This window comes from Amia ocellicauda, chromosome 9, assembly GCF_036373705.1.
Source record: "Amia ocellicauda isolate fAmiCal2 chromosome 9, fAmiCal2.hap1, whole genome shotgun sequence".
In the NCBI taxonomy this organism is placed as follows: domain Eukaryota; kingdom Metazoa; phylum Chordata; class Actinopteri; order Amiiformes; family Amiidae; genus Amia; species Amia ocellicauda.
The window spans coordinates 2,643,433-2,669,554 of NC_089858.1; the positions used below are offsets into that span (position 1 = coordinate 2,643,433).

The window sequence follows — 26,122 nt, forward strand, 5'->3', positions numbered from 1 at the left end:
GGTTTTGGATGTGCTGCCAGGAAGCCTTTCAGCCGAAACAAGGGCTTTCTTTTAAAGAGAGGACTTGATCAATGGCATTTGCTTTCACGTCAGCATGTGGGGGTGGTGTGTGTGGGGCGGGGGGGTTGACTGTACACTGCTCTTATTAATGTGGCTGATGTCCATAAACCTACAGGGCCTTATTCACTACCAGCTTACCACTGTGAGATTTGCCCCAGCTGTTGTTCTTAACACACACACACACACACAAGAAAAATTAATAAATAATTCAAACGGCTTTTCCAGGGAAGGTAAACTGTAAGTGCCTCGGGTAAGAACTCGCCGGCTCCTGTTCAGAGTTGGCATCTGGTTGCAAAATGAAACGTGCACAAATCTCCTGCTCACAGCCTCTTTGCATGCCAGGCCATTTGGAGATCCCACTCTGCAGTCAGGGGATGTATGTGTATATACACACAGTGCCTATAGAAAGTCTGCACCCCCTTGAACTTTTTTTACATTTTGTTGTGTCAGTGCCTCAGAATTTCATGCATTTTAATAAGGTTTTATTCCGCTTATCTACACACTAATCTCAACAATTAAGGGGGAAAGTTTGCATTGTCAAAAAAAATATTTATATACTAAAAATACAAAATTGAAATATGATTGATAAGTCTCCACCCCCCTGAGCTGATACTTGGCAGAAGCACCTTTGGCAGCGATTACAGCTGTGAAACTCTTGGGATTGGTCTCTACCAGCTTTCACACCTAGATTTGACAATATTTGGCCATTGTTCTCTACAGAACTGTTCAGCTCTGTCCAGTTCCTTGGGGAGCGTTGATGGAGAGTGATCTTCAAGTCGTGCCACACATTTCTGATTGGCTTTAGGTTGGGACCTTGACTGGGCCACTAAATCATAATCTCTGTTTGCAGGGATGGCCTGATCTAGGCAGGGTCTTAGTGGTGCCATGCAACATCCACTTCTTAATAATCCTCTTGAATTGCGCCAAGAGATATTCAAGGCCTTTGATATATGTTCATACACATCCCCTGATCTGTCCCTGTCAACGACTGCCCTGGACTGAAAGCTCCTTGCTGCTCATGGTTGAGTCTTTGCTCTGAAACGCATGACCCAGCAGAGGGAACCACCAGGAACAGCTGGATTTATCCTGAAATCACGTGAATCTCTACAGTTGAACACATTGAACTTGGTCTGTGATTGTGAAGGCCATCGCTCACACATGATGTAGGATGTAGGATTGCTATTAGAAGGGGGGTGGACACTCATCCAACCCAGCTCTGTTTTATTTCCAGGTCATAAGGCAACAAAAGGTGAACATTTTGCAAAGGGGTGTAGACTTTCTGTAGGCACTGTGTGTGTATAGAATATATATACTAACATTCTGATTAATCCATTAACAGGGAGTATAGAGTTGTTGTCAGAAAGTAGGAGGTAGCCATTGATTCAGACACAGGCAAGATTATGGGCTTTGTCAGTTGCTGCAGTTCAGGTGGATTACAGTGTGGCGTGTTTACATCTTAAAGGTACAGATGTGAGCAACATTATTCAGCCCCCATTGCAAATCAGGTTTATTGTCAAAACTGACAACAATGAACAACCATGAACAATGAACAAAACAAACAAAAGCAATTGAAATAGCTCAACACAATGAATGCTTCAAGTGGCTTCCCCAAATTCAACAGAAAAAGCAACTTATAATGACTTCTCCAGTCTCAAAATTATTCAACCCCTTCATGGCAAGCATCTTTAGAACTTAGTAGAGCTCCCTTTTGCTGTCATGACCTGCTGCAAACAAGATGCATAGCCAGACACCAGCTTCTGGCAGCGTTCCTGAGGAATCTTAGCCCATTCCTCATGAGCAATGGCCTCCAGTTCAGTAATATTGTTGGGTTTGCGTGCTGCAACCGCCTTCTTCAAATCCCATTTTATATGTGGTTCAAGTCAGGTGACTGTGTTGGCCACTGTAGAATCTTCCAGGACTTCTTCTGCAACCAAGCCTTGGTGGAATTTGAGGTATGCTTGGGATCATTGTCCTGTTGGAAGGTCCAATGACGCCCAAGCTTCAGCTTCCTCACAGACGGCTTGACATTTTCTCCTAGGATTTCCTGATACTTCAATGAATCCATCTTGCCTTCCCCACGCTTTACACCTTACTATGCTCACTGAAACCTCAGTGCCTGTTGCAACCAAGTCTTGCTGCAGGTCTTTTGCAGTCACTCGAGGGTTTTTCAAAACCTGCCTTCTCAGCCATCTGGTTGCAGCCGTTGATAGCTTCCTTTTTCTGCCCCGTCCAGGTAGTGTAGCCACTGTTCCTTTCACTTTGAACTTGCGAACTATGCTTCCAACGTTGTCTCTAGGAACATTCAGTGCCTTCGCTATCTTTTTGTATCCTGTTCTTTGTTTGTGAAGGGCGATGATCTTTCTCTTAACTTTTTGGACCATTCTTTTGACTTGAATAATTGTCAAGGGGGTTGAATAATTTTGCTCACAACTGTAGATCTGAGGGAGATACTGTGACACTTCATTCTCAAGTTTGGGAAAAACATGTGATAACACATAAGACTGTATTTTTTTCCAGTAAAGAAGATAATTATTTATGAGTGGTATAAAAGCAATGGCCAAAGACATGAGATTTCTTTAGTACCGGAACACAGGTCTTAAAAACACAACAGAAATCCTGAAACCCCACATTTCAGCTCTGCAGTGGAGGTTGGCGATTGCAAACATGTGGATCAATTTGTATGATTTGTAACGATTGTTCACACGTGTTTGTGTTGATCCTGAGATGACTGCAATGCTCTGCTCGTTGCTGAGAGCCTGGTCTGTGCCAGGGCATGCACAGCCCAGGACTGGTTTAGTAGCAGTGAGTTGGCAAAGCCCAGTACTGTGTACAGTCGGAGTAACAGTCACAAATGATTGAAGGATGTGTCACTGTGTGTAGGGAGGGCGGAGGATTAACCTATGGGAAGAAAAACTGAATTTGAATTTCAATCTGGTTTATTCACTTTTCATATGTTCTTGGCATTGGATACATGTGATTCTGTGAATGATTCAGGTCAGCCTCAAAGTGTTCAGGTTTGCTTTGGGAGTGGAGTGGAGTGGGAGTTGTTCAGCGCCTGTACAAGACAGGTCCTGTTAGTTACCCTTGGCTGAGTTCTGCCGAGCGTTTTCTTTTCCAGTCCACATATTCAACAAGGGGTAATTGTGTCTCTATACTCAGACGGCTCTTTCATTTCCCCGGGATTTATTTATTTATTCCCAAAATAGTGCCTTCGTTTCACAGTGGCACACTTCATATTGTTTCTGCGTGAGAGAGAGGATTTGATCAACTGCAATATAATTATCCATCATCTGTGCGGGAATCATAAACTGCATTTTGTTATTTTATCAGAGTGTGATTTGTTCATAACGTTTAGCTTTTTTAAAATACTAGTGTGGGAAACCAAAGCCTTGGAGGAAGATGATACCATCTTCTACTCCATTTCTGCTTGACTTCCCAAGATGGTTGGCTTTCCACAAAAGAAACGGAATCGACACAGAGATGGTAACCTGTTAATTGTTACTAATTAGGGACATAAATACTCAGTCCAATGAAGTCATTCAGAGTTCAGCTTGAATAAAAACTGGCCGGGATGCCCTGATTATTGAGGGGGAAGGTTTGTCTTCATTGTGAATAGCTGTAGTCTCGATGCGTATGAGAATATAGGGGTTGTTTCAGATCAAATTCCCTGGCAAGGCCTGTATACACATGTGTGCCAGTGACACATAGTTGGGGTTAAAATGAGTGAGCCGTGATGCACTCTGTTCCATCTGTTCAAAAGATAAACTGGCCTCTGCCAACCTCTGCCAAGGTGTTTTATAAGCGTATGGAGCCAGGAATCATGTGGAGAAAGGTTTAGGCCGAGTCTCAGAGAACTTTCACTTCCGTTTTCAGTGTGTTTCAGAAATAGGGGGAGGTCTTGCAACACTTTTCTTTTTTTCTGTTTGCTTTGGTGAAATTTCTGGTAAATGACATGGTGGGTCTTGGCAGGCTGCCTGCCTCGATCACATTGTCGTCCGACTCATTCAGCTTGACTGGAAATGAGAGAAGGAGCCCTGGGATTAACCCTGCGTTTGCCCTGCCCCTCCACAGACGGTACCAGAGTGGCAGACCCGGGCCGTGTTTACAGCATGCGTGGTGTGTGCCGCCTTGCCGGAGCGATCCTGAAGCTCGGATCCACCATCCAGGGCAGTTTCAGTACCGGCTGTGCAGTGAGAATCATTTCTACCACGGGCAGTATATTACATGAACATATAAAGCAAAGCATTGAGAAAGGGCTTGGGAAGATTGATTTGCCGATGGGTGTCAGTCGGCATGATCTAGACCATTTATAAACTCGTACGACCCATGAAACCGAACTGGCTCTAAGACCCCTGTCTGAAAGGCTGCCGGGGCAAATTATGAAACGCTTATGAAATGTCTGTAATCCCTTTATTTTAAGCTTGGACTTGTATGAATGAGGTATATATAAGTATTTTGTCAGTGATGATTAATAGTGTCCATGCCCTAACAAATGCAGGTCCAGAAGTCCCCAGTTTTGCAATGAAATGACCAATCCCTGTATCCAACCAGTGACTGGCAGCTTTATTGATGTCACATGTTGACCAGCCCGAAAGACAGAATTTCCTCCATTATGAAAGCAGGGTTAATGACCTCCATTAGAACGAAGGGAAAAGTTACGGACTAGAGAAGTCCTGCGGAGACTCTGTGCAACTAATTAGATCCATTAATCTCGTTAGCACTGTGCTGTAGCTCGGACAGCGTGCCCCTGCTCACCCAGAGCCACCGCCAGGCAGGGCTTTCAAACCGTCCACTGCAGTGCGTTGTGAACTATCAGGAAATATGTGTTTTCTTGTTTCTTGTTAGGCATCAAATCTGTGGAAATCTTTAGTCATGATTTACTTTGTAGTATCCATGATCGTAGCAATTGTATTATTGCGGCAGAGCATCGTAAACGCATCCCAGAGATGATCGTTTAAAGACTAGATAATCTGAGGCTAACAAACTATGCTTTTTTTTGCTTTGCCTTCTGGTTCAGTTTCAAGGGTGCAGTAAACAGACAGTTACCCTCCTGGCCTGATGGTCCAGTTGCTCTTTGGTGACAGAAACCTGCCCACAGTGCTGGCGACGGGGGGACCAGCCCCAACCCAGACCAGCACCCCCCACTGGAATCACAATCACGAGTTCACAGTCACTGGTGTGTCCCAGCTTCATTTTATATTTTTTAAACTGATTTAAAATGTCTATTGCATCTCAAGGCTCTGTAGCAGGAATATGTTGTATACAATCGATTTACGCAAGAGTGAAAATGTACTGGAAACGCTTACATGGAAGAAGCGAAGAACAGCTTAAATCCTCAACAAATATCAGTCTGAGACCGGGTCTGATCTATAATCAGTGGAGGAGTCTAAATAACAATAAAAAGGTTTTCTTTTCTGAGCAGGACATAGGAATAAGATTTAACAGTGTAATAGATACCTGGCAAAATATAGTTTAAAATATCTATTTTTCAGTAGAAGGTAGCAACCCACTGATGGGCTTCTTTGCACTGAATTCACAGTGTGCCCTATTTAGGGACAGTAGAGGGGTAGGATGGCATCACAGTGTGCCGTGTCAGCGTTAATCTACACTGTCCTGATAGAGGAAAGTAGTTTTGCCAGGGGACATTTTGTCTTTTTTCCCCAAGACTGTGCTTACTCCATGACTTTGATTACTTCTCTTCCTTTCTCTCTCCCTTCCCTGTCCCTGCTCTCTCTCTCTTTCTCTCTCGCTCCCCTCTCTCTCCCTCTCTCTCTCTCTCTCTCTCTCTCCCCACAGTCCCTGCTCTCTCACTCATCTCTCTCACTCATCTCTCGCTTGGCGCGATTATGCTGACTCACACAGGATCAGCCTGTTCGTCCTTAAAAGGCAGCGAGTCAATGGCAGGGGCTGTTGGGGGAGAACACTGCAGCTTTATAAATTGACTTTTTATGGCATTGACTCAGTCCCGGCGCATCTCCTGTGCTCTCCCCTGCAGAGCTGGGCCTGGGCCTCTAACGGGACCACACTCGCCCTCTCCTGAGACGACCCGGGTCGCCGTGGTGGAGAGAGTGGGGTCTGTTGGCTTGAGTGCCAGTCGAGTCTGCCCCCTCCGGCGGTCTGTCGGACCTCGGGGGCGCACAGCTCTAGTGTCCGCGATCGCTCAGCCGTTGCAGCGGCAGGCAAACCAAGTGTCTGCGCTGCGGACGTCATGATAAAAACACTGTGTTTATGTGGCTCCTTTCATCTATCTCTGTGTTTTATAGGCGGGGGCTGGGCTTCCTTCTCTGCTGATGCTCTAGGCTAATGTGTGGCAGCTATTAAAAGCTCAACTACAAAATTAGATAAGGTGGAGAAATGGAGAATTAATTAATTCAACTGAAAGGGGAAATTTCTGGAGATGGGAGACGGCCCAGTTGGCCCAGGACACACTCCGGCTAATAGCTTGGCACCATTGGACCTTGAACAGCGACCAGTAGGCAGGACCTCAGTGTGGCATCCCGCCCGCTGGACCGCACTTCTCTCGGTGATCTCTCCTGCCACGTGTCCAAGCGCTAGTCTCGGCAGTCCAGAAGGTCGTTAGGGGTCAATTCCGCTCTTTCGGCTCCAGTTCCCTTTTTCCAGACCTCTTCCCAGTCCCATCTCTTTTGGCCCTTGACACAATGGACTCTGCTTGAGTTGGAATTGAATTGCAAAGGGAACTGGACCTGAAAAACTGTCCAGCAGCACCCTGGTCAGTCTCGGACCCGGCCTCGTGTAGCTTCAGATCTCGCTGCACTGTCTGATGGGACATCCTGTGCAAGCTAATTATGTTTGTAAGGCATCAGCAGCAGTTTGAATGTAAATGACTTAAGCTGGATGTTTTGTTGTTGTCTTTTTTGTCTTAAATGGTGATTTATTGATTATGAAAGGTACACCCTGCTTACAGCCACCAGCGCAATAGATGGACTATTTTAAAAGAGAAATGATGACGGCACAACGATGAAGGGATCCATTTGCTAACTACCTCGCTCTGCTGCAGAGCTGTGGTGAACAGAAGTATAGATAAGGGCAGTGATGGAACTGGGAGAAATAGAAAGGCCAAACACACAAACAGACACGCAGACACACACACTCACACACACACACACACACACACACACCTCGCAGCGTGTTTGTCGGTCATGGTTCACAGAGAAGGAGAATTCACACCGTAGTTTGGCAGTTCTCTGGTAGTGTATTGGAGGGAAATGGAGATAGATTTGAGATATTTTTGTGTGGTTGCTTTTTTTCATCAGACAGATCGTTGCCAAATTTAGATGCCTGCATTTAATCCCTTTCTGTCGAGCGTCACGGTGCTGCGCAGCAGTGCGAGCCCGAGAGGAAGTAACGCATCAGAGCCGTCGAGCCATGTTCAGTATCACTTTACATGTTATTTGTCACTCTAAACATTGAGCTGTGAACTAACACCTGAACAGCAAGCAGGGGAGAGTAATTTTAAGTTATGATACCAGTACTTTTTCTTCAGCCGGTCATGAGAACTTGGCGCAGCACGACAGGGACGGACAGAAGCTTCAGAAAAACACTTTCTTTTAAAGGGAAAAGCATTAAAACCTTTTGACATCAGCAGGATTCTCAGAAATGGCATTTTCATCCGACTTCACTGTAGGTGGTGTAAGTGCGAACCAGTTTAATGTGTCTTCTCTGAATCCATGTCCTTTCTCGACGCTGTTTGAGGTTATAGGATATAATTGCACAACGTATCAAAGAGGGCCTTCGAATGACATGGGGAGACGTTACCGTTAACAGTGCCGAGGTGAGATTAGTCCCACAATGTGGCTGCGTTGTGAGATAAACTAAAATCGTAGTTGAACGTTGGTGTTTGAAGGAAGACTGCAGAGACTTGTTGCTGCCGCGCGGGGATTTCATAGCCCCGATAAGGGTGGCGTTGAACCCGAGCTGCCCGGCAGGGAGAGTAGGCCGACAGGAGACGCGGCTGGCTGGAGATCATAATATTTAGGTAGCAACAAAAACACAGACACGTTTACATGAGCCCGGCCTTGTCCGCTCTCTGTTTAATTTCCCTCCTCTACAAACAAATCAATTACTCACTGCAGACCATATAAGGGTTGTCTGTCCCCGGGGTGAGGCGTGTGGGGGGGAGCAGAGGAGGTGTTCCAGGGGTGAGCAGTTTAAGAGTGGTCTTGGGAGGGCTGCCGAGCAAAGACGGCACTCGGAGACGCTGCCTGTCTGGCGGCCCCTCTTTGTTACTCACAGTAAACACTGCTGTTCCTGTCCAAACACCTGACAGGGCATCGTCAGATTCCCCACCGTCAGGGCCCCCTCACCAGTGTTTGCGCTCGGCCCCCCCGGGACTGTTTGACCTGCTGTTTTCACTCCGTAATACGAGTTCCCTGGCTCTGAAAGAAATAGACTGAATTCATTACGTGAGGGAAAGCTGTGGGAGACTCGACAGCGCTCAGTTATGTCCCTTTAGCTCCCAGATGAGCCTGTAACGTGACAACAGACCACAAGCTCTTCTCAACGGGTGCCCCCAGTCATTGTTCAGCCCCGGCTCAGGCCTCGGTCTTCTACTGCAGTGCATCATGGGAAGGTTCACTTAGATCTTTCTCCTTGCCCCTGTTCTCTGCCTTTTTTAAATGTCAAACCTGGCATTTTGTTTCCTTTCTTTTACAGCTCAGGAAACTCTTTTAAGGTCATATAGAGGTCAAATGACCAAGAAGAATGTGATAAAGGTTCAATTAAATAACTGAGAGTTCGTTGGAACAACACCCAGCAGGGTAGGGGTACTCCAAGACCAGGGATGAGAACCACTGGTTTAGGCCTATTCTGATCCTGTGTTTACTGAAACTGTGAGTGGAGAGGGTCGAGTTCGCGTTGATGGACAGCTTGGGCCAGCTTTACTGGAAGCCACGTCCCTGTCAGTCACCCTCGTCTCCTCTTCATCCCCCTAGCCTGTCAGTCTTAAGCTTCTCCTCCGTTAATGTGGCCACATCCCAACCAGACCGCTGCCACACACCGTCCAGCAGGTGTTTCTGTAACCTGTGCGTTCATGGCCCATGCAGCCTTGTTTTCGGTCCGGTCTCATGTTGTCGGGACCCGTCAGAGTGTCGTGATTAAAAGAGACTGAAACACGTTTGGTCTCTCAGGCAGCCAAGTTGTGCCCGTTGCTAATACCCATGGTGTGAGTTTCTTTACTGTGAGCGATTCCTGCAGTCTGACTCGTAGCGCTCGTAGCGGGTGTACCCTGACTCATGTCTAGTTCGCCGTGTGTTGTTGTTGTTGTTACTGCAAAGATCACCCCATGTCTTGGAAGATCCCTGTGTCCTATAGTTTCTACTCCAGCTGAACTCTCAGTTGCCTGACACCCCTTCTAGATCAAACACCCGTTTAGTTCGCTTCAATGCATTGTGGCCCCATAAACAGTATTTCTGTCTCTTGGGAAGAGCACAGCCAGCAGCACCGATAAAGATCTTTCTGATCTCCTTGCTGCTGTAATAACTACACTGCCTGGAGGGGAGGCAACCATTAGGCCTGGGCCCTAAGCCGTGGACCCCCAGAGATTCATTTTCTCCTACATGCCATCCATAGGAGTTTTTTAGTTTTTCTCTCCTCCGTGCCTAAATGGTTTATTTACTTAAATGTTCACTCACTTTATTCTAGATCATGTAAAAATGTTTACAGGTCTATATTTTATTTTATTGTATTTATGTATTTTATTTTGCTGTACATTTGTTGTATGTTTACCACTCTGTAAAGCGCTCTGTGGCTACCCTGCGAAGGGCGCTATACAAATAAAAATTGATTGATTGAATTGATTGATTGTCGTTGAGAAAGCCTTCCAGTGCGTTGTTGATGTACATTTTGTGTTCGTGTTGTGTTCATTATCTGCCTTGCTTTTCATAAGTTCCAATTTGATTTGGCACGATCGCGTCTTTGCTAAACTATGTAAATACTGGGCGATCTGCGTTGCATACTGCAGTGGAGAAGCAGCCATGCCCAACTTCTTTCTGCATCTAAACAAATCCTGCCCCAGCATCGTTCAGCCCCGTTTGAACTGACCTGTTTTCCCATTTCGCACCTTTGACTGACACAGAGTTTGCACGGCATGGATTAGGACGATATAGGCTTTACAATAGGATTGCAGAACAAGAACAAGATGCAAGAATAACCCACAACATGGCCACAACATGCGAACAGTGCCCGGTTCCGCTGTAATCGGGTTCTGTTTGACTTCCTGTATGACTGCGATCCCATGTCCCATGTCTTCAGCCCTGAACGCCCACCTTACAGAGCTCGGCCTCTCAGCTGGTCCAAGTCCTTGGCAGAGTCGCACCTGTGAAATGCGCAGACGGGGGGCGGCCAAATTTGAGAACAAAAGAGGAAAGCTTTCACCTTGAGTCGATGTCAGGATAGGGTTTCAGAGAGGAATGCGGCCCAGTACAAAAACCACCATCTGCTCAATGTATTAAATTAATCATTCACTTCAGGGTATCGGGTATGCGTTTTCATTTTTCTTCTTCTTCTTTTCCCTGTGTGACCTCTATAATCCCGTTCGTTTAATTCAGCCAAATGAAAACATTTCACCCCGGCCACATCAAGAAAAAAAGGACAGCGTGGATTCCGTCAGTCAGCTTCGGACTTCAGTCGCTACTGCAGCTCTGATCACACACCCACACCTCCTACTGAAAGGCATCATATAGGATAATAGCTTTTGCTTTAGAATGACCTGAAATACAGTTTTCACAGCAGCGTAGAAAGAGTCTGTCTGTGCAGCCTTGACCTGTAGCGCCAACAGAACCATTCTGATTATGCAAAAGTGGTTCGGGCCAGAGTTCAGGACAAGCTGCTTTAGTTGACGTTGATTACCCTGGCTAGTATTTATCACCTAGTTCTGCTTCTGTAATGAGGTGGGAGTCGGTCAAAGGATAGGTTTTGATTTGGCTCAGTATCGGAAATCCCCAAACATGAACACTGTTCATCTGTTGACAGAGTTTAGAAGAAGCACTTTCACAGGTTGACAAAGGAAAAGTACTGTTCCCAGGTGAGCAGGCTGTAGGTCTCTGTCCTCCTACACAACTCAAGACAGATCTTACATAATGTATCGTTACACTGCCCGACAGCGTGTAAAGGAGGCTTGTTTACATTATTCCATCGAGGAACATGGACTCGTCCGCCACAGGACTGTGAAACTGCAGTATCTGTATCTCAGGACCCTGTTCTGCATTGCCTGTCTGCCTCACTCAAAGCATCCTGCTCTCTATTGGAGCGAACATGCATGTGTGCAGACGCTGCATTCATTATGTCCCACGGTGCCAGCGACTGCATTGCAGGTCTATGTATTAGTTGGCAGGAAGGAGGCAGAGGATCTAGAAATTAGTTTGGCTGGGGGGGGGAGTTGGGGTTGTGCCAAAGTGAGAAATCACAATACGCAGTAAAGAAAGAAAGTACGCCCGTCTGGGCTGATAAGGAGCAAAGGGTTGAGGTGTGAGTAGCTGCTGGTTGCTCCGGCACAGCTGTGCAGATTAAAACAGATCCTGCTGAAGTCCGTTCATCTACAGACATTCAGTTGGGCTGAATGCAGCTTGTGTTGGAGATGTCTTTTCCACACCAGGCCATTGCTGCACTCCTCTGTGTATGTAGATCCAGTGTAGTCAGCAGTCAGGCACTCAGGGATGAAATGCCCTCAGCTGGCCCACTGGCACGGCTGCCGTTTCTCTTTTATCTTGTTCCATTTCTGCAGTGTTGAGATTTGCATTTCATTTGCTAGCCGTGCCTTCTCCAGCCCTCTCAATGCCCTCGCCAGCGCCGGGACCGGGACGTGTAGCAGGGGACAGTCACAGACGCCGGCAGTGGGCAGTGATATTCCTGAGTTTAACCCCAGAACTATTATCACCTCCCCGATTCAAGACAGACATGTGCCGGGGGTCTTGTTTGTCGTGAAGGAAAAGAGCCCATTTCCACAGAAGCTTGCTAATTGTGTACGAGCAAAGGGACTACTTCTCAGGAATAGTATTAGTCACACCCCAGGCATCTACCACCACACATTCGCCTCTGGAATCCTTACTACCCCCCCGGTGTTGGGGGGGACGGGGCTGACTTGACTGAGCTGTTTTGACACCCAGGCAGCAAGGCTAATGCAAGCAAAGAGCCAGCACACATTCATATGCAAAGCGCTGGGAGAAAGAAGCACTCTGCACACCATAAATTAAAATGAGCCCTGTTTAGATCTGGCACAGCCGAGCACTTTCAGCTGCAAACGAGCACAGACACACACACACAATCGAACACACACACATTGTAAAGCAGATTGCTAAGTCATTCTTTCTCCGTCTCCTTCCCTGGCTGTCCTTGCCTGTTTGTGAGCTGCTGTCAGTGGGTCTGAATGGAGCCGTCCCGAGTCGGGGGGGCTGTCGGCGCTCGTCTCTTCTGTGTTGCTCTGGGTTTGGAAAGGCAGGCGATGTCAGAGCGCATGGAAGTCTGTGGCCGATGTCTGCATAGAAACTGCAGATTTATTTTCTTTTTTTAATGCTCAGTCCCCATTATAGACCAGCATAGACCAAGCCCTCTGACTTCAAGGGCTGGGGGGGTGTCTATATCTGTGTCAACTTCAAGAAAAGCTCTGCAATCAACGAGACTGCAATCGCAGACTGAGTCCGTGCTCGATCACACGCTTGATTTGGGCCACGTTCCTGTAAACGGCGGCGTCTGTGGAATTTGTGATTGCCCCCAGAGCTCAGAAAGTTTGGCTTTAATATTCAGCAGATTCACTCCCTCTCTAAACGAGATAAAGTCATTAATCAGAGAGGACATTTTAGGAGACAGCCGGCCCTCTGTATCTCTTTCACCCCCCCTCCCCCGTGTGATATGCATCTCTCTCTCTCTCTCTCTCTCTCTCTCTCTCTCTCTCTACCTATATGACTGCTTTCCTCTGTTGCAATTCTGTTTCCTCCTCATATTCGCACTGTCCTCAAATGACTCTTTTCTCACTTTACTCCCTCCCCCTCTCCTCTCCTCTCTCTCTCTCCCTCCTCCCCTCTCTGTAACTGTTTTTTTCCCTCTCTCGGCCTCTCAAAGCGACTTATAGATGCTGCATTGATTGAATGCACACCAACCCCCCCCCCCACTGTCCTTTCATCTGCGGGCACTGGTCTGTACAGCTGCAGCACTTGTTGAAAATAGCCCAGAGAGGAGGGTATTTTTCTGTGTGCTCTCTCTCTCAGATGCGGATGTGTGAATGGTCTGGTTACCCACAAGCCTTTCAATTTCTAAAAAGGATGTGCAGGCCGGGATAAACGATGAGTGTGTGGCAAACTGGGGGGGGGAACGGTGAGTACGACATCATATTTATTCCAGGAAACCTTGTGCTGCGTTGCTTCATAACGAAATTGTCTGATTGAGGAAACGAAACACCAAAACATTTGGCAAGGCCCGTCCGGAGACAACCAGGCCCGGTATGAATGGTCTGTGCTTTCAGGTGTACTTGCTCTGTTTTATTAGCAGGTATCGGTATTATCTGGCAGATAAACACAAATCGCCCACCTATCGTGAAAACCAATAGGTCTTCAGGAGCCGACAGAAGTGAAGTGTCGAGGGGTCGTAACACAACAGCCTTTATGTCCTGTCTTTATTGACTCGTCTGCACAACGGTACAAGATGTTGTATCATGAGCAGCGCAACTGCCTGGTCTTTATTTGGCAGTTTAAACAATGTTCATAGTCTGGAACACATGGCACCAGGTCGGTACACAAAGAGGTTTCTCATACAAACTAAAGTCAACACACTAGAAACCATACACAGACCAAACACAGGACTGACTGGTGTCTCCTATACATCCCGCTCCCCACTAAAGCACAAACCCTTCCTTATATAGGAACCCCACCCAATCAGAAGCAGGTGTGTGGCTTCATCCCGCTGATTGGCATTTTAACTAGCATGAACAGACTGAACGACATGGTTTAAAGACACCGTGCCCCTGTCTTGGGTTTGGCTCGGAAGCAGTTGAGCCCTGATGGACTGCCCTATCAATACCATAATAATAGACATTCAGGCGTGCCCCGAGGGCTGTGAGACTTAGACTGGTGTCCAGTCACCGAGGACAATCAATCAATAATCCTTCATTATTTCTGACAGGAGAGTGAGGAACCCTGTGTTTGTCTATTCCTAAATTCTGTACACTTAATTGCAAATGTTTTGGTAGATTTGTGACGCACAGCAGAGTACCCCCCACACACACACACATGATGCATCACAGACACGGGCCTTTAGCGGTTACACACACACGGAGACGGCACGTTTTGTCAGGTTCTTTAAAGGTGGCCTCCAGCCTTTCTCCCTCACTGAGTCTTTTCTCTCTCACTCTCTCTCTCTCTATCCTGGACAGATGTCTTCCCAGCAGGCCCTGCTCCCAGTGAAGCCATAAAAGCCAGCCGCCATGTCCCAGCTGCTGCACGTGGAGATCCCCAACTTTGGCAGCACGGTGCTGGGCTGCCTGAACGAGCAGAGGCTGCTGGGCCAGTACTGTGACGTGTCCATTGTGGTGAAGGGCCAGGCCTTCAAGGCACACCGGGCCGTGCTGGCCGCCAGCAGCCTGTACTTCCGCGACCTGTTCAGCGGCAGCTCCAAGACGCTGTTCGAGCTGCCCTCCACCGTGGCGCCCGCCTGCTTCCAGCAGATCCTGTCCTTCTGCTACACCGGGAAGCTTACCATGGCGGCCAGCGAGCAGCTCGTGGTCATGTACACGGCTGGCTACCTGCAGATCCAGCACATCGTGGAGCGGGGCATGGACCTCATGTTCAAGGCCAACTCCCCGCACTGTGACTCCCAGACCGCCGCCATGGAGGACCCCGGCTCGGAGCCCCAGAGCCCCAGCAACAACCCGCAGACTGCCCAGGCCCTGCCACCCGCCCCCGGCTGGTCGCCCACCCTGCCCGTGCCGCTGCGTAGCCGGATCAAGCAGGAGGGCTCCGACACGCCCCTGGTGCTGCAGGCCCTGGCGCACAAGCGGATGCCGGCCGACCTCCTGGGCAGCCGGCTCCCGAGGGGTGGCTCCGTGTACTACGCCAGCGCCGGGGCATCCGCCATCTTTGCCGGGGGCCAGCCGCCGTACCCCGTGCCCACTGGGGAGCGCTCCAGCCCAGGTGCCTCCAGCCTCCCCACCACCGACAGCCCCACGTCCTACCAAAACGACGATGAGGAGTTTGAGGAGGAGCCGTACGAGGGGGTGGCGGAGGAGACATACGGACAGATGTACAGCCGAACACCCGCTGCGTACGGCAGTAAATATCCCTGCTTTGTCTGTTTTTTTGTCAGAGTGTTATCTTTCGTTTGTGAACTTGCAGCCATGCAGATTAATGAGGGCATCCGATAATTATTGATTTACAGAGGTGATTCATGTTAAAACACCAAAAATATATTGATACCAATGTTAGCTGTCATCTTACTGAAACGAAATGTCAGGAGGTATTGTGTGGTTGTTGATTAGGATAGCGTGGGGAGAAACTCATCAGAAGAAGTGAAAAACAAGAGGGGGAGAGAGAGAGGATGGGAGAGAGAGAGAATTCATTGACTGACAAGAATAGGGAGATACAGTCAATATTTTGGTTAAAACAATAGATATACATACAGTTAAGTCCATAAATATTAGGACAGTGACACAATTGTCATCATTTTGGCTCTGTACACTACCACAATGGATTTGAAAGGAAACAATCAATATGTGTTTTAAGTGTAGACTTTCATCTTTAATTTGAGGGTAGTTACATCCAAATTGGGTGAACGGTGTAGGAATTACATCCATTTTTATATGTGCTCCCCCCAATTTCAGGGGCTCAAAAGTATTTGGACAAACTAACATAATCATGAATTCAATTGTGAGTTTCAATACTTAGTTGCAAATCCTTTGCAGTCAATGACTGCCTGAAGGCTGAACCCATAGACATCACCAGATGCTGGGTTTCTTCCCTGGTGATGCTCAGCCAGGCCTGCACTGCAGTGTCTTTAGTTCCTGCTTGTTCTTGGGGTGTTTTGCCTTCAGTTTTGCCTTAGAAATTAAAACAAACCAATCAGAGAGACAGCAAAAACATTCGGTGTGGCCAATTCAACTATCTGGTACATTCTTAAAAAGAAAGAACGGAAGGATTTGCAACTAAGTATTGAAACTCACAATTGAATTCATGATTATGTTAGTTTGTCCAAATACTTTTGAGCCCCTGAAATTGGGGGGAGCACATATAAAAATGGGTGTAATTCCTACACTGTTCATCCAATTTGGATGTAACTACCCTCAAACTAAAGATGAAAGTCTACACTTAAAGAGCATCTTGAATGTTCCCTTTCAAATCCATTGTGGTAGCGTACAGAGCCAAAATGATGACAATTGTGTCACTGTCCAAATATTTATTAACCTAATTTTACAAAACAAAGTCCTTTAACCATTTGTGTAAATGTTGTCAGACTTTAAAGAGGTAGTTTATTACTGTAGTAATGTTGTGTACAGTGATAGGAGTGTGGGGGAGTTCGATATGCTGGAATTGTTGGCTGTCGTGCACTTCTGAAAACACTTCTCAAAGCGGACTGCCAGGAAGTGCACAGGGGAAGCAGCTGAACCAGGTTGAGAAGTGTAACAGTCATATTCTTCCCCCTCACATTTCCTCTCTTGCAGCTTTGGAAAGTCTTTTCAGAAGGCTCAAAGGTTTTGACAAATTCAACCCGGGGGACAACAAGACCGACCGTGACTCGAGGACACGCGGTTACGAGTGGAGATTGAGAGGAGGTGAATTTAGTCCTGACAATATGCAGAGTGCGGGGTGTCTGTCTAGCCTAAAAAGCCATTTAGCTGAGGCTGATCCTCTGGGGTCTGTTAAGAAGTGCTTGTGTTTTGGGATAGATGTGCTATTTGAGCTTCTCGGGATCCTGTGCTTTGTAGCCTCTGTCCTAGTTTTGTTCCTCTGCAGAAGACTGCATACACACTGAAGCACGAAGACGCAACCAGGGGGTGGATTAGGTTGTGTTTAAAAGGATTGGACTGCATGTCATATTTTAAACACAATACCAAAAGAGTTGAGGCATATAACTCGACCAGAGTGATTATTAACGCACAGGAATCTGCACCGTGCTGGGAAAAAGATTGTGTATTATTAGTCAGCTTTATTTCAGTGCGTGTGCGCGTGTGTGTGTGTAAATCGGCGTGCCTTGCTTTCAAGGGGAAGCACGTTTTTTTTAACACGGTTTTAAGTCGGTGACGTCACAGTCATTTCTGACCAGGTTTTTGGCAGCGAATGTGATTCTAGTTAGAAAGGTTAATGTAGGCAGCAGGGACTAGAAAGGAGATTAGAACTAGACTGACCTATCAGAGGAGCTGCCGTAATGCAGAGCTGAATAAAATGCCACGAATGCAGCACAAACCCGAACGATATCACCGCCTTTTTATTCATTTTGACTCAGAAATATAGACAGGAAGGGGCTCTTTGCAGCAGTGCGGTGGTGCAGGTTTAAATTATGGATTAAATGAGAACTGAAATGGCTTTTTCACAGACCTTGATTAGCACTAGCCTAGGACTACTCCAAGACTAGCGCCAGTCTGGGTCTGTGAAACCATGCTGTGAAACCCAGTATCTGCACTCTGTGTGCCAGGGGCTTCTTGCTAATAGAGAATAATGTTTGAAATGTCTGATCGAAAGGCAGCTCAAAGTGTTGGTTTCGTCCAGTTCAGGGTTATCGGTTTATTCTGTAGCCCTTTGTGTTTCTCTGTTCAACGTGTTTATTTGACTCCAAAGGGTTCCTCCAAATCTCAATCCCCCAGTTGACAGTGAAAAGCAGGAAACAATTCTCAGAAATACCTTATTTGAAGCTATTTTATAATGAAAACTAGTGTAACCCACAGCATTTCTGTTGTAACTTGTTAGAACCCATGCAAGAATAAAAAACAGGCCATATTTGAAATATAAAATGTGTGCCAGTGAATATTCCAGTCGGATATTCTTGGATTCGTAAGATAAGAAAAGTGTGAAACTGGTCCGTTCCAGGCTGTGGCCCTTGAGAGCTGACAGAACTGGGTTGTGTTGTTGTTGTTTCTACCAACCAGGCTATAAATTGCACAAGTGAGCCAAGAGCCAAGATAAATGTGATCTTTAGCCACGGATTGATCAATAAAACCTCACCGATAAGAGGCCTTTCTCCAGTGCGTTTTTGTGTTGGGAGAGAACCGATTTAAAAAAAAAGTCTAGATCTGCCGTGAGTGTGTGCCAGCACCGAGCGAGCCGTCGTGGCCGACACCTCCTCCGTGCGCCCGCGTTCAAAGCTGCAGTCCGAGAACTCTGTGTAGGATGCTAAATAATTGATTTGGGATTAGGCCTCAAAAAGCAAGACACGGATTTTCTCAGACATGGCTGAAAGACGACACGTTGGAAATAAATTAAATTGCATTTCACCGTGCTTATCCCTTAAACGGTTCTGCCAGAACTAATGCTGCAGTAATCAGCTGGCATAATCCAATCGCACAAGAGGGAGATGAGGTGCAAAGGGGAACAAATGAAGTGTGAAAAGAGTTAGTATTTCTCTGCGTTTAAAGGAGGGCTGCGGAAGGGACTGGTTACATTGAACCGGGCTGCACTAAAGCCTTGAATGAACCCTAACGGTCGCCAATCAAATGCTAGTTTTAGAATGTTCTCCACTCACTCGGGTGCAGCGTTTGCTGTTTCAATTATTATACCTTCCCTTTGGCCCCAAGTCTTTATATTACCCACAGTAAAGGGGCCAGACTCCCTCCAACAGTAACGTATGGTGCTAGTAGTTCTTTCCAGGCTGCCACTACACACTGTGATCTTTGGGACATCCTGGCACCGCTGGGGTGGAGGGGATTGTTTCCTCAGGGCCTGGTACATCCACCGATCTCGTGACACCATTTTCCCAAAGCTGGGAGGCCAATGTATTGCGTGGTGGAGAATGTGGCGTAGAGGCCTGACTTCAGTCCCGTAGAACGCCTCTGGGATGAACTGATTTGGCATATCTAGAGGAGGCCCGGTCAGCGCAGGAGAGTCGGCTCAATATGCCATGGGTCGTGTCTGAAAAGCACCGCAGGGAGAGCTGGGATACATGATCCTATGTACTAAACTGTGGTTGGCTGCTATAGTGGCTAAAGAATCCGTTTGTCTTTTTATTTTCACAGAAATGTATCGCTTATTGTACCTTATCGTCATCAAACACGTAGCTAGAAGGTGTGAACCATGACATCCTATTGGGCGAGGCCGCTTTATCTTCAATTGAACTTTAACTTAAATTCTTCTGTAGTCTTTACCTGTCTGGGGCCACACTGACCATGCGGTCTTTACTCACCTGGCCGGGGACAAGATTCATCCTCTCTGTGGGCTCAGACCATGGCTTCTGTCCAGGCTCAGCCAAGTGCACATGTCCCTCGGGCTGTGTCATGTTTTAGGCAATACAAGACGACGTGGCAGGGTGTCTGAAAACAGGGTGTTGAGTTTTAAGGTGGAGGAGTTTGTGGTCTATGAATACAGTGCTGTGGCAGTCAGGCTTTCTTCAGAAGAGCATTGGCACTGTTGAGGTCCATATAGTGACAGATATAAAGATAAAAAAAGGGGTGCTGGTATGGAGGGTGCTGCTGTTTTAAAAAAGATCAAACAGATGAGCCAACAAACCCCTCCCCTCTGCTCTCCCTGTAAAGAGTTCCTCCAGTTTAGAGATGTTGCACCAAAAGCCTCTTAAAGCATCAATACGTCAACGCAGGGAAGGGCTGCTCAATATTTCATGCTCTAGGTATTTTATCCGACTGGCTCCTGGCCCTCACCTCCTGCATCTGTATCTCCCGCCGCACAGTGACGGACAAGCCTGACATGGGGCCCGTGCCACTCTCCCTGGAGAACCGCTCCTGCGTCCTGATCCGCAGGGACCTGGTGGCCCTCCCTGCCAGCCTCATCAGCCAGATCGGGTACCGCTGCCACCCCAAGCTCTACTCGGAGGGTGACCCGGGAGAGAAGCTGGAGCTCGTGGCAGGTACAGACCGCAGTACCGCCGTGGTAACAGTGGTAGTTTTATCAGGGTAAACCTGCATCATGGCCTCCGAGCCCCTTTACTCACCGACCTTGTGACACATTGGGTCCGAGTGCTGCCAGCGACACACAGATACAGCTGGTTAACTGGTTGACTGGTAAACAGGTTGACTGGTTAAAGCTGGTAAACTGGTTGACTGGTTAGAGTGAGACTGTGGTTCTCCAGGACCAGGGGTGCCCAGGATTAAGCCTGATGTGTTGTTTTTCCCATAATGCATTGCTGTAACATGTGTCAGTCATTTCTATTTGATCTGTGTGGATTTAACTGGATGAGTAAATACAACAGTAAGGTCTGTGCAAAGAGAGGCCCTGTGGTCCATCTAGGAGGCTGTGTTTCACCCCTCTGTGTCCCTCTCTCCTGCCCCAGGCACCGCGGTGTACATCACCCGAGGGCAGCTCATGAACTGCCACCTGTGCGCCGGGATCAAACACAAAGTGCTGCTGCGCCGCCTGCTGGCCACCTTCTTCGACAGGTCAGGACTAGACCGCCGGACCTCGCCGGGCCGCCCACACCGGGTCCTAACATCCACACCTAGAAAAGATTAGATATACCAGGCAAACGATCTCAAAGGGAAATTACATAATGCAGGAGTTTATGATTGTAATTGTTAAATATAATGACCCAGTATAATTGTGCGTGTGCATGTATGTGTATACACATTCCACAGAATTGTGTCCGCCAAGTGACGTGATCGTTTTGTTTACGTCTATCGAGATATAAATACTGTTACAGTATAAACAGTCTGCAGAAAACCTTTTGAAAGCTGTTCATAGTAGCTGTTGTGAAGATGTTCTGTGTATAATTAATGGAAACCCTCCAGATAAGTGTTAGGCCCTAGCCTATGACCGCCGGTTGTGCTGGGAAATGCATCAGGCCTCTCTCTCCGGCCGGGACGTATCCAGTAGACCAGCTGTTGGCCCCGACTCGGTGGAGCGGGGGTCCGTTGCCCCATGGTGGCTGATCTGCCCATCTTCCCGCAGGAACACACTGGCTAACAGCTGCGGCACCGGCATCCGATCCTCCACCAGCGACCCGAGCCGCAAGCCCCTGGACAGCCGCGTCCTCAACGCAGTCAAACGTGAGTGAGACATGCCCAGCTGATGCCTTGTGCGACAATAAACCCGTCCAAACCCATCCAACACAGGGGCAGGGTTTAGTGTGTTAGATTATTGCCCCGTCCCTCTTCAGTGTGATAAATCAGCATTGTAATATGATGACGCCACTCCACGGTTGTGGGATTATTGCTGCTGTTGCTCAAGCCACTTCAGAGTCTCAAAAAGAACATGAAAGTGTCCCGATCTCAGTAATATGGGATGTATATTGTTAGAGGATGAGTCAGCCTTGTGTTGGATTGAAGAGGTGTTTCAGGCCCTGTTCAGGGAGAGTCCGCATTTCCATGTTTTCTAGATTGAAAATGATGTTCTTTCCCTGCTGATCATAGTGCAGGACATAAAGCTCTGTCTGTTGTGTGTATATACAGTTAGGTCCATAAATATTTGGTGACAATTGTCATCATTTTGGATCTGTACGCCACCACAATGTAGTTGAAAGGAAACAATTAAGATGTGTTTTAAGTGTAGACTTTCATCTTTAATTTGAGGGTAGTTACATCCAAATGGGGTGACCGGTGTAGGAATTACATCCATTTTTATATGTGCTCCCCCCAATTTTAGGGGCTCAAAAGTATTTGGACAAACTAACATAATCATTAATTAAATTGTGAGTTTAAATACTTGGTTGCAAATCCTTTGCAGTCAATGACTGCCTGAAGTCTGAACCCATAGACATCACCAGATGCTGGGTTTCTTCCCTGGTGATGCTCTGCCAGGCCTGCACTGCAGTGTCTTTAGATCCTGCTTGTTCTTGGGCCGTTTTGCCTTCAGTTTTGCCTTTAGCAAGTGAAATGCTGCTCAATTGGATTCAGGTCTGGTGATTGACTTGGCCATTGCAGATCATTCCACTTCTTCGCCTTAAAAAAGTCTTGTGTTGCTTTCACAGTATGCTTTGGGTCATTGTCCATCTGCACTGTGAAGCGCCGTCCAATGAGTTTTGAAGTATTTGGCTGAATCTGAGCGGATAATATAGCCCTGAACACTTCAGAATTCATCCTGCTGCTTTTGTCAGCAGTCACATAATCAATAAACCAGTTTCCTTGGCAGCCATACATGCCCATGCCATAACATGCTTCACAGATGAGCTGGTCTGCTTCAGATCATGAGCAGTTCATTCCCTTCTCCATACTCTTCTCTTCCCATCATTCTGGTACAAGTTGCTATTTGTCTCATCTGTCCAGAGGATGTTGTTCCAGAGCTGTACAGGGTTCTTTAGATGTTTTTGTCAAACTCTAATCTGGTCTTCCTGTTTCCTGATTACATCTTGTGGTAAACCCTCTGTATTTACTCTGGTGAAGTCTTCTTTGACACAGATACGCCTGCCTCCTGGAGGGTGTTCTTGATCTGGCCAACTGTTGTGAAGGGGTTTTTCAGGGAAATAATTATTCTGTCATCCACCACAGTTGTTTTCTGTGCTTTTCTGGGCCTTTTGGTGTTCCTGAGCTCACAGTGCGTTCTTTCTTTTTAAGAATGTACCAGATAGTTGAATTGGCCACACCGAATGTTTTTGCTGTCTCTCTGATTGGTTTGTTTTAATTTCTAAGGCAAAACTGAAGGCAAAACACCCCAAGAACAAGCAGGAACTAAAGACACTGCAGTGCAGGCCTGGCAGAGCATCACCAGGGAAGAAACCCAGCATCTGGTGATGTCTATGGGTTCAGACTTCAGGCAGTCATTGACTGCAAAGGATTTGCAACCAAGTATTGAAACTCACAATTGAATTCATGATTATGCTAGTTTGTCCAAATACTTTTGAGCCCCTAAAATTGGGGGGAGCACATATAAAAATGGATGTAATTCCTACACCGTTCACCCAATTTGGATGTAACTACCCTCAAATTAAAGATGAAAGTCTACACTTAAAACACATATTGATTGTTTCCTTTCAAATCCATTGTGGTGGCGTACAGAGCCAAAAAGATGACAATTGTGTCACTGTCCAAATATTTATGGACCTAAATGTATATGGTAGTAGTCTACTTTCAAATGTAGAACCACAAACGTTGACGTGAAACAGCTCTTGGCATAGGTCTAGGAGGTGTAGATCTAGGATCGAAGTGAACGGTCAAGCATAGATATCAATTCTGTACCCTCTGCGGCAAACTGGTACCACGTGGAGTAACACATTCTGAGACACAACAGCGACGCACAACCATTTAATCTTGTGAGATTTAAACTTTTATGAGTGGGTTTTAATTGCAGTCAAAGTGCTCCAACCGTCTGTTTCATAAAAGCAACTTGACGTCAAACGCCAAATAAATTATTTGTGGAGCTTCAGACAAGATATTGACGTCGTCCAGAACATCACAGAGCCCAACCTTCGCTTCTGGCAAATGGTCTCGGGCGATTTGGGCCAAAAGTTGTGGTTTAACAATTTGACTGCCAGATGTGGTACACTGGCTTAAAATATAGAACGACATGAAAAGCAAACAAAGACTGAACTGTTACTGTCTCTGGTCCTTCTTCTCCATCCTCTCACCCTCCCTCTCTCGCTCCCTCCCTCTCCCACTCACACCCTCTCTCTCACCCTCCCTCTCTCGCTCCCTCCCTCTCCCACTCACACCCTCTCTCTCACCCTCCCTCTCTCGCTCACTCCCTCTCCCTCTCTCTCTTTCACCCTCTCTCCCTCCCTCTCCAAACTCACACCCTCACTCTCACCCTCCCTCTCGCTCCCTCCATCTCCCTCTCTCTCACCCTCATTCCCCTCTCTCTCTCTCTCTCTCACTCCCTCTCCCTCTCTCAGTGTACTGTCAGAACTTTGCGCCCAACTTCAAGGAGAGCGAGATGAACGTGATTGCGGCCGACATGTGCACCAACGCCCGGCGCGTCAGGAAGCGCTGGCTGCCCAAGATCAAGTCCATGCTGCCGGAGGGGATGGAGGTGTACCGGGGCACGGCGGCGGGGGTGCAGGCCGGGGCGGCCGGGGCGGCTCTGCCCTTCGAGACCGACTTCAAGCCACTGACTCCAGCCGGCCTCACCTTTGAGCAGCGCCTGTACAGTGAGCGCAAAGAGACGCTCAGGACTCACCTCCAGCTGGGGGGCAGCCCTGGGGCCAGGGAGGGGCCCGAGTCCGAGATGGCGGGGGCCGGCGGCGGCGGCGGTGGGGAGGAAGAGGGAGAGGAGGAGGAGGAGGAAGACAACATCCTGGAGGGCGTGGAGAGGCCGGCTCTGCCCACACCACTGGGGCCCGGGGAAGGGGGCAGCCCCGGCCCGGAAGGACAGGAAGGGGAGGGGTTTAGGGAAGGGCTGCGGATAAACGGCCAATGAGTCTCCGCCCCCAACTAACCCCTAACCCACCCCCGACTGACCCCTTCACGTAGCTCCCCCGCCCCTCTCCCCTGGAAAGGGAAACTCCCGATATGAATTGCCACACACACAAACACCACACGCGCTACACATTTATACACGCAGCACTGCTTTACCTGGCCGGCACACACACTTAAACACACATGCCTCATGCACACGGTCTCACAAGAGCAGCGCGACACGGTTACACTCACTGACAGCCCCCGAGGCACGGGCCGGTCTGGGGTCTGTGTCTCACGCTGAAAGGCGGTGTGAGAAGAGAGCTGCTTTGTGATTGCGTCTGTTATTATTCAAATTGAAATAGACAGCGGGGTGGACATAATCAACAGTATGTTACTAACTATACACTACCATCCTGTATAACCAAAAGTGCATTCAGAGAAAAGACTAAATGAGGAAAGTCTGGCCCGTTCGAGCATCTACATTTTCCACCTCCTCGTGATGAATACTCTCGTGTCGTTCCCTCCCGCACTGCGGTTCTGGTGCAGCAAGCGCCGCGGGTCTCTGTGGTCTCTCCTCGCCCCACGTGGGAGAAGTACAGCTGGAGTGCAGATAACGAGTCTCTGCATGTGGCACAGAACAGGCCGAGTTCTTACAATTCATCACAGAGCATCGTACCTCTCGATAGCAGTGTGCGTCAGCGTTCGCTGTAGGACCGACGTTTCAATAGGATCACTTTCTACAACAGCAACACCAGTTCTGTTCACAGAGGAGTTCAGTGCGGACTATTAGAAGCTGCCTACGTATACGATTTTGTCACGGAGATAATTATGTTGACCTGCCTGCCTTGTACGACGTTTCTAGCTGACGTTTCTTAATAAGACTCAAGTGAAAGCTTTGGTAGTGAAGTTCGGTTTGCCCCGTCGCAAAAGAGGTTGAAGCAGCTTGTGCGATGGAGGTTAGATATGTTGTAGAAATGTAGAACACGTGTTGCACTGTGACCGATTGATTAATACAACAGAATTATAATTATGTTTTATAGTTCGTTCATACGAATGCGGAAATCAAAACCCCCAATTCCGTACGAGGAGATAGAGCTACAGAGACGCCTGCAGAATCACAAGTGAGCCGCCTGTGTTTCCAGCAGATGACAGTTTACAGGATGAGATTCAAACTAGGCAATATGAGATTTTTTCACTCCGCTCGATAGCACTGATGTGAGCGAGACGTGGGTCCTGGCGAGAGAGAGGCCGTTCCTTTTCAAACACTGTCGAGTCAGTTCTGAGTTGAAACTGCGGGGCTGAGCAGAACTGGTAAACGAAGTCAGAGCGTTTGCGTTACTGGCGGTAGAGTCGGCCGTTGGAGAGAGGGGCCCTCAAGGTGAACGTGTTGGGGGCCCTTCGGGAGCCCAGTGTCCATGCCCGAGTCACTGTGTATAGATGGGCTAGGCTGGAAGAAGCTCCTCGCATCTTTACACACGCCTGGTCCAGTCACACTCAGAGCCCTGCAACACACACAACACACATAACACACACACACACGCAACACACACGCAACACACACACAAACACACACACAGAGCCACAAGCCGCTTGCATGCAAAATTAATAGAGAATAAATCAATGAAGCCACTAACT

General features: G+C 47.7%; 1 protein-coding gene across 2 annotated transcripts in view; it reads left to right on the forward strand.

Annotated features, from left to right (window-relative positions):
• LOC136758360 (nucleus accumbens-associated protein 2) overlaps positions 1 to 26,120 on the forward strand; it is a 30,951-nt gene extending 4,831 nt beyond the window's left edge. Inside the window, exons 2-7 of one of the 2 annotated variants that reach the window (XM_066712622.1) lie at positions 14,441 to 15,335; positions 16,721 to 16,831; positions 19,894 to 20,070; positions 20,494 to 20,599; positions 21,108 to 21,205; positions 23,983 to 26,120. In XM_066712622.1, coding sequence (XP_066568719.1) covers positions 14,492 to 15,335; positions 16,721 to 16,831; positions 19,894 to 20,070; positions 20,494 to 20,599; positions 21,108 to 21,205; positions 23,983 to 24,506 — 1,860 coding nt within the window. In that variant the 5' untranslated portion in view covers positions 14,441 to 14,491 and the 3' untranslated portion in view covers positions 24,507 to 26,120. The remainder of the gene's footprint in view (positions 1 to 14,440; positions 15,336 to 16,720; positions 16,832 to 19,893; positions 20,071 to 20,493; positions 20,600 to 21,107; positions 21,206 to 23,982) is intronic. The other variant, XM_066712623.1, reaches the window with a different exon arrangement.
• The last annotated feature ends 2 nt before the right edge of the window (positions 26,121 to 26,122 follow it).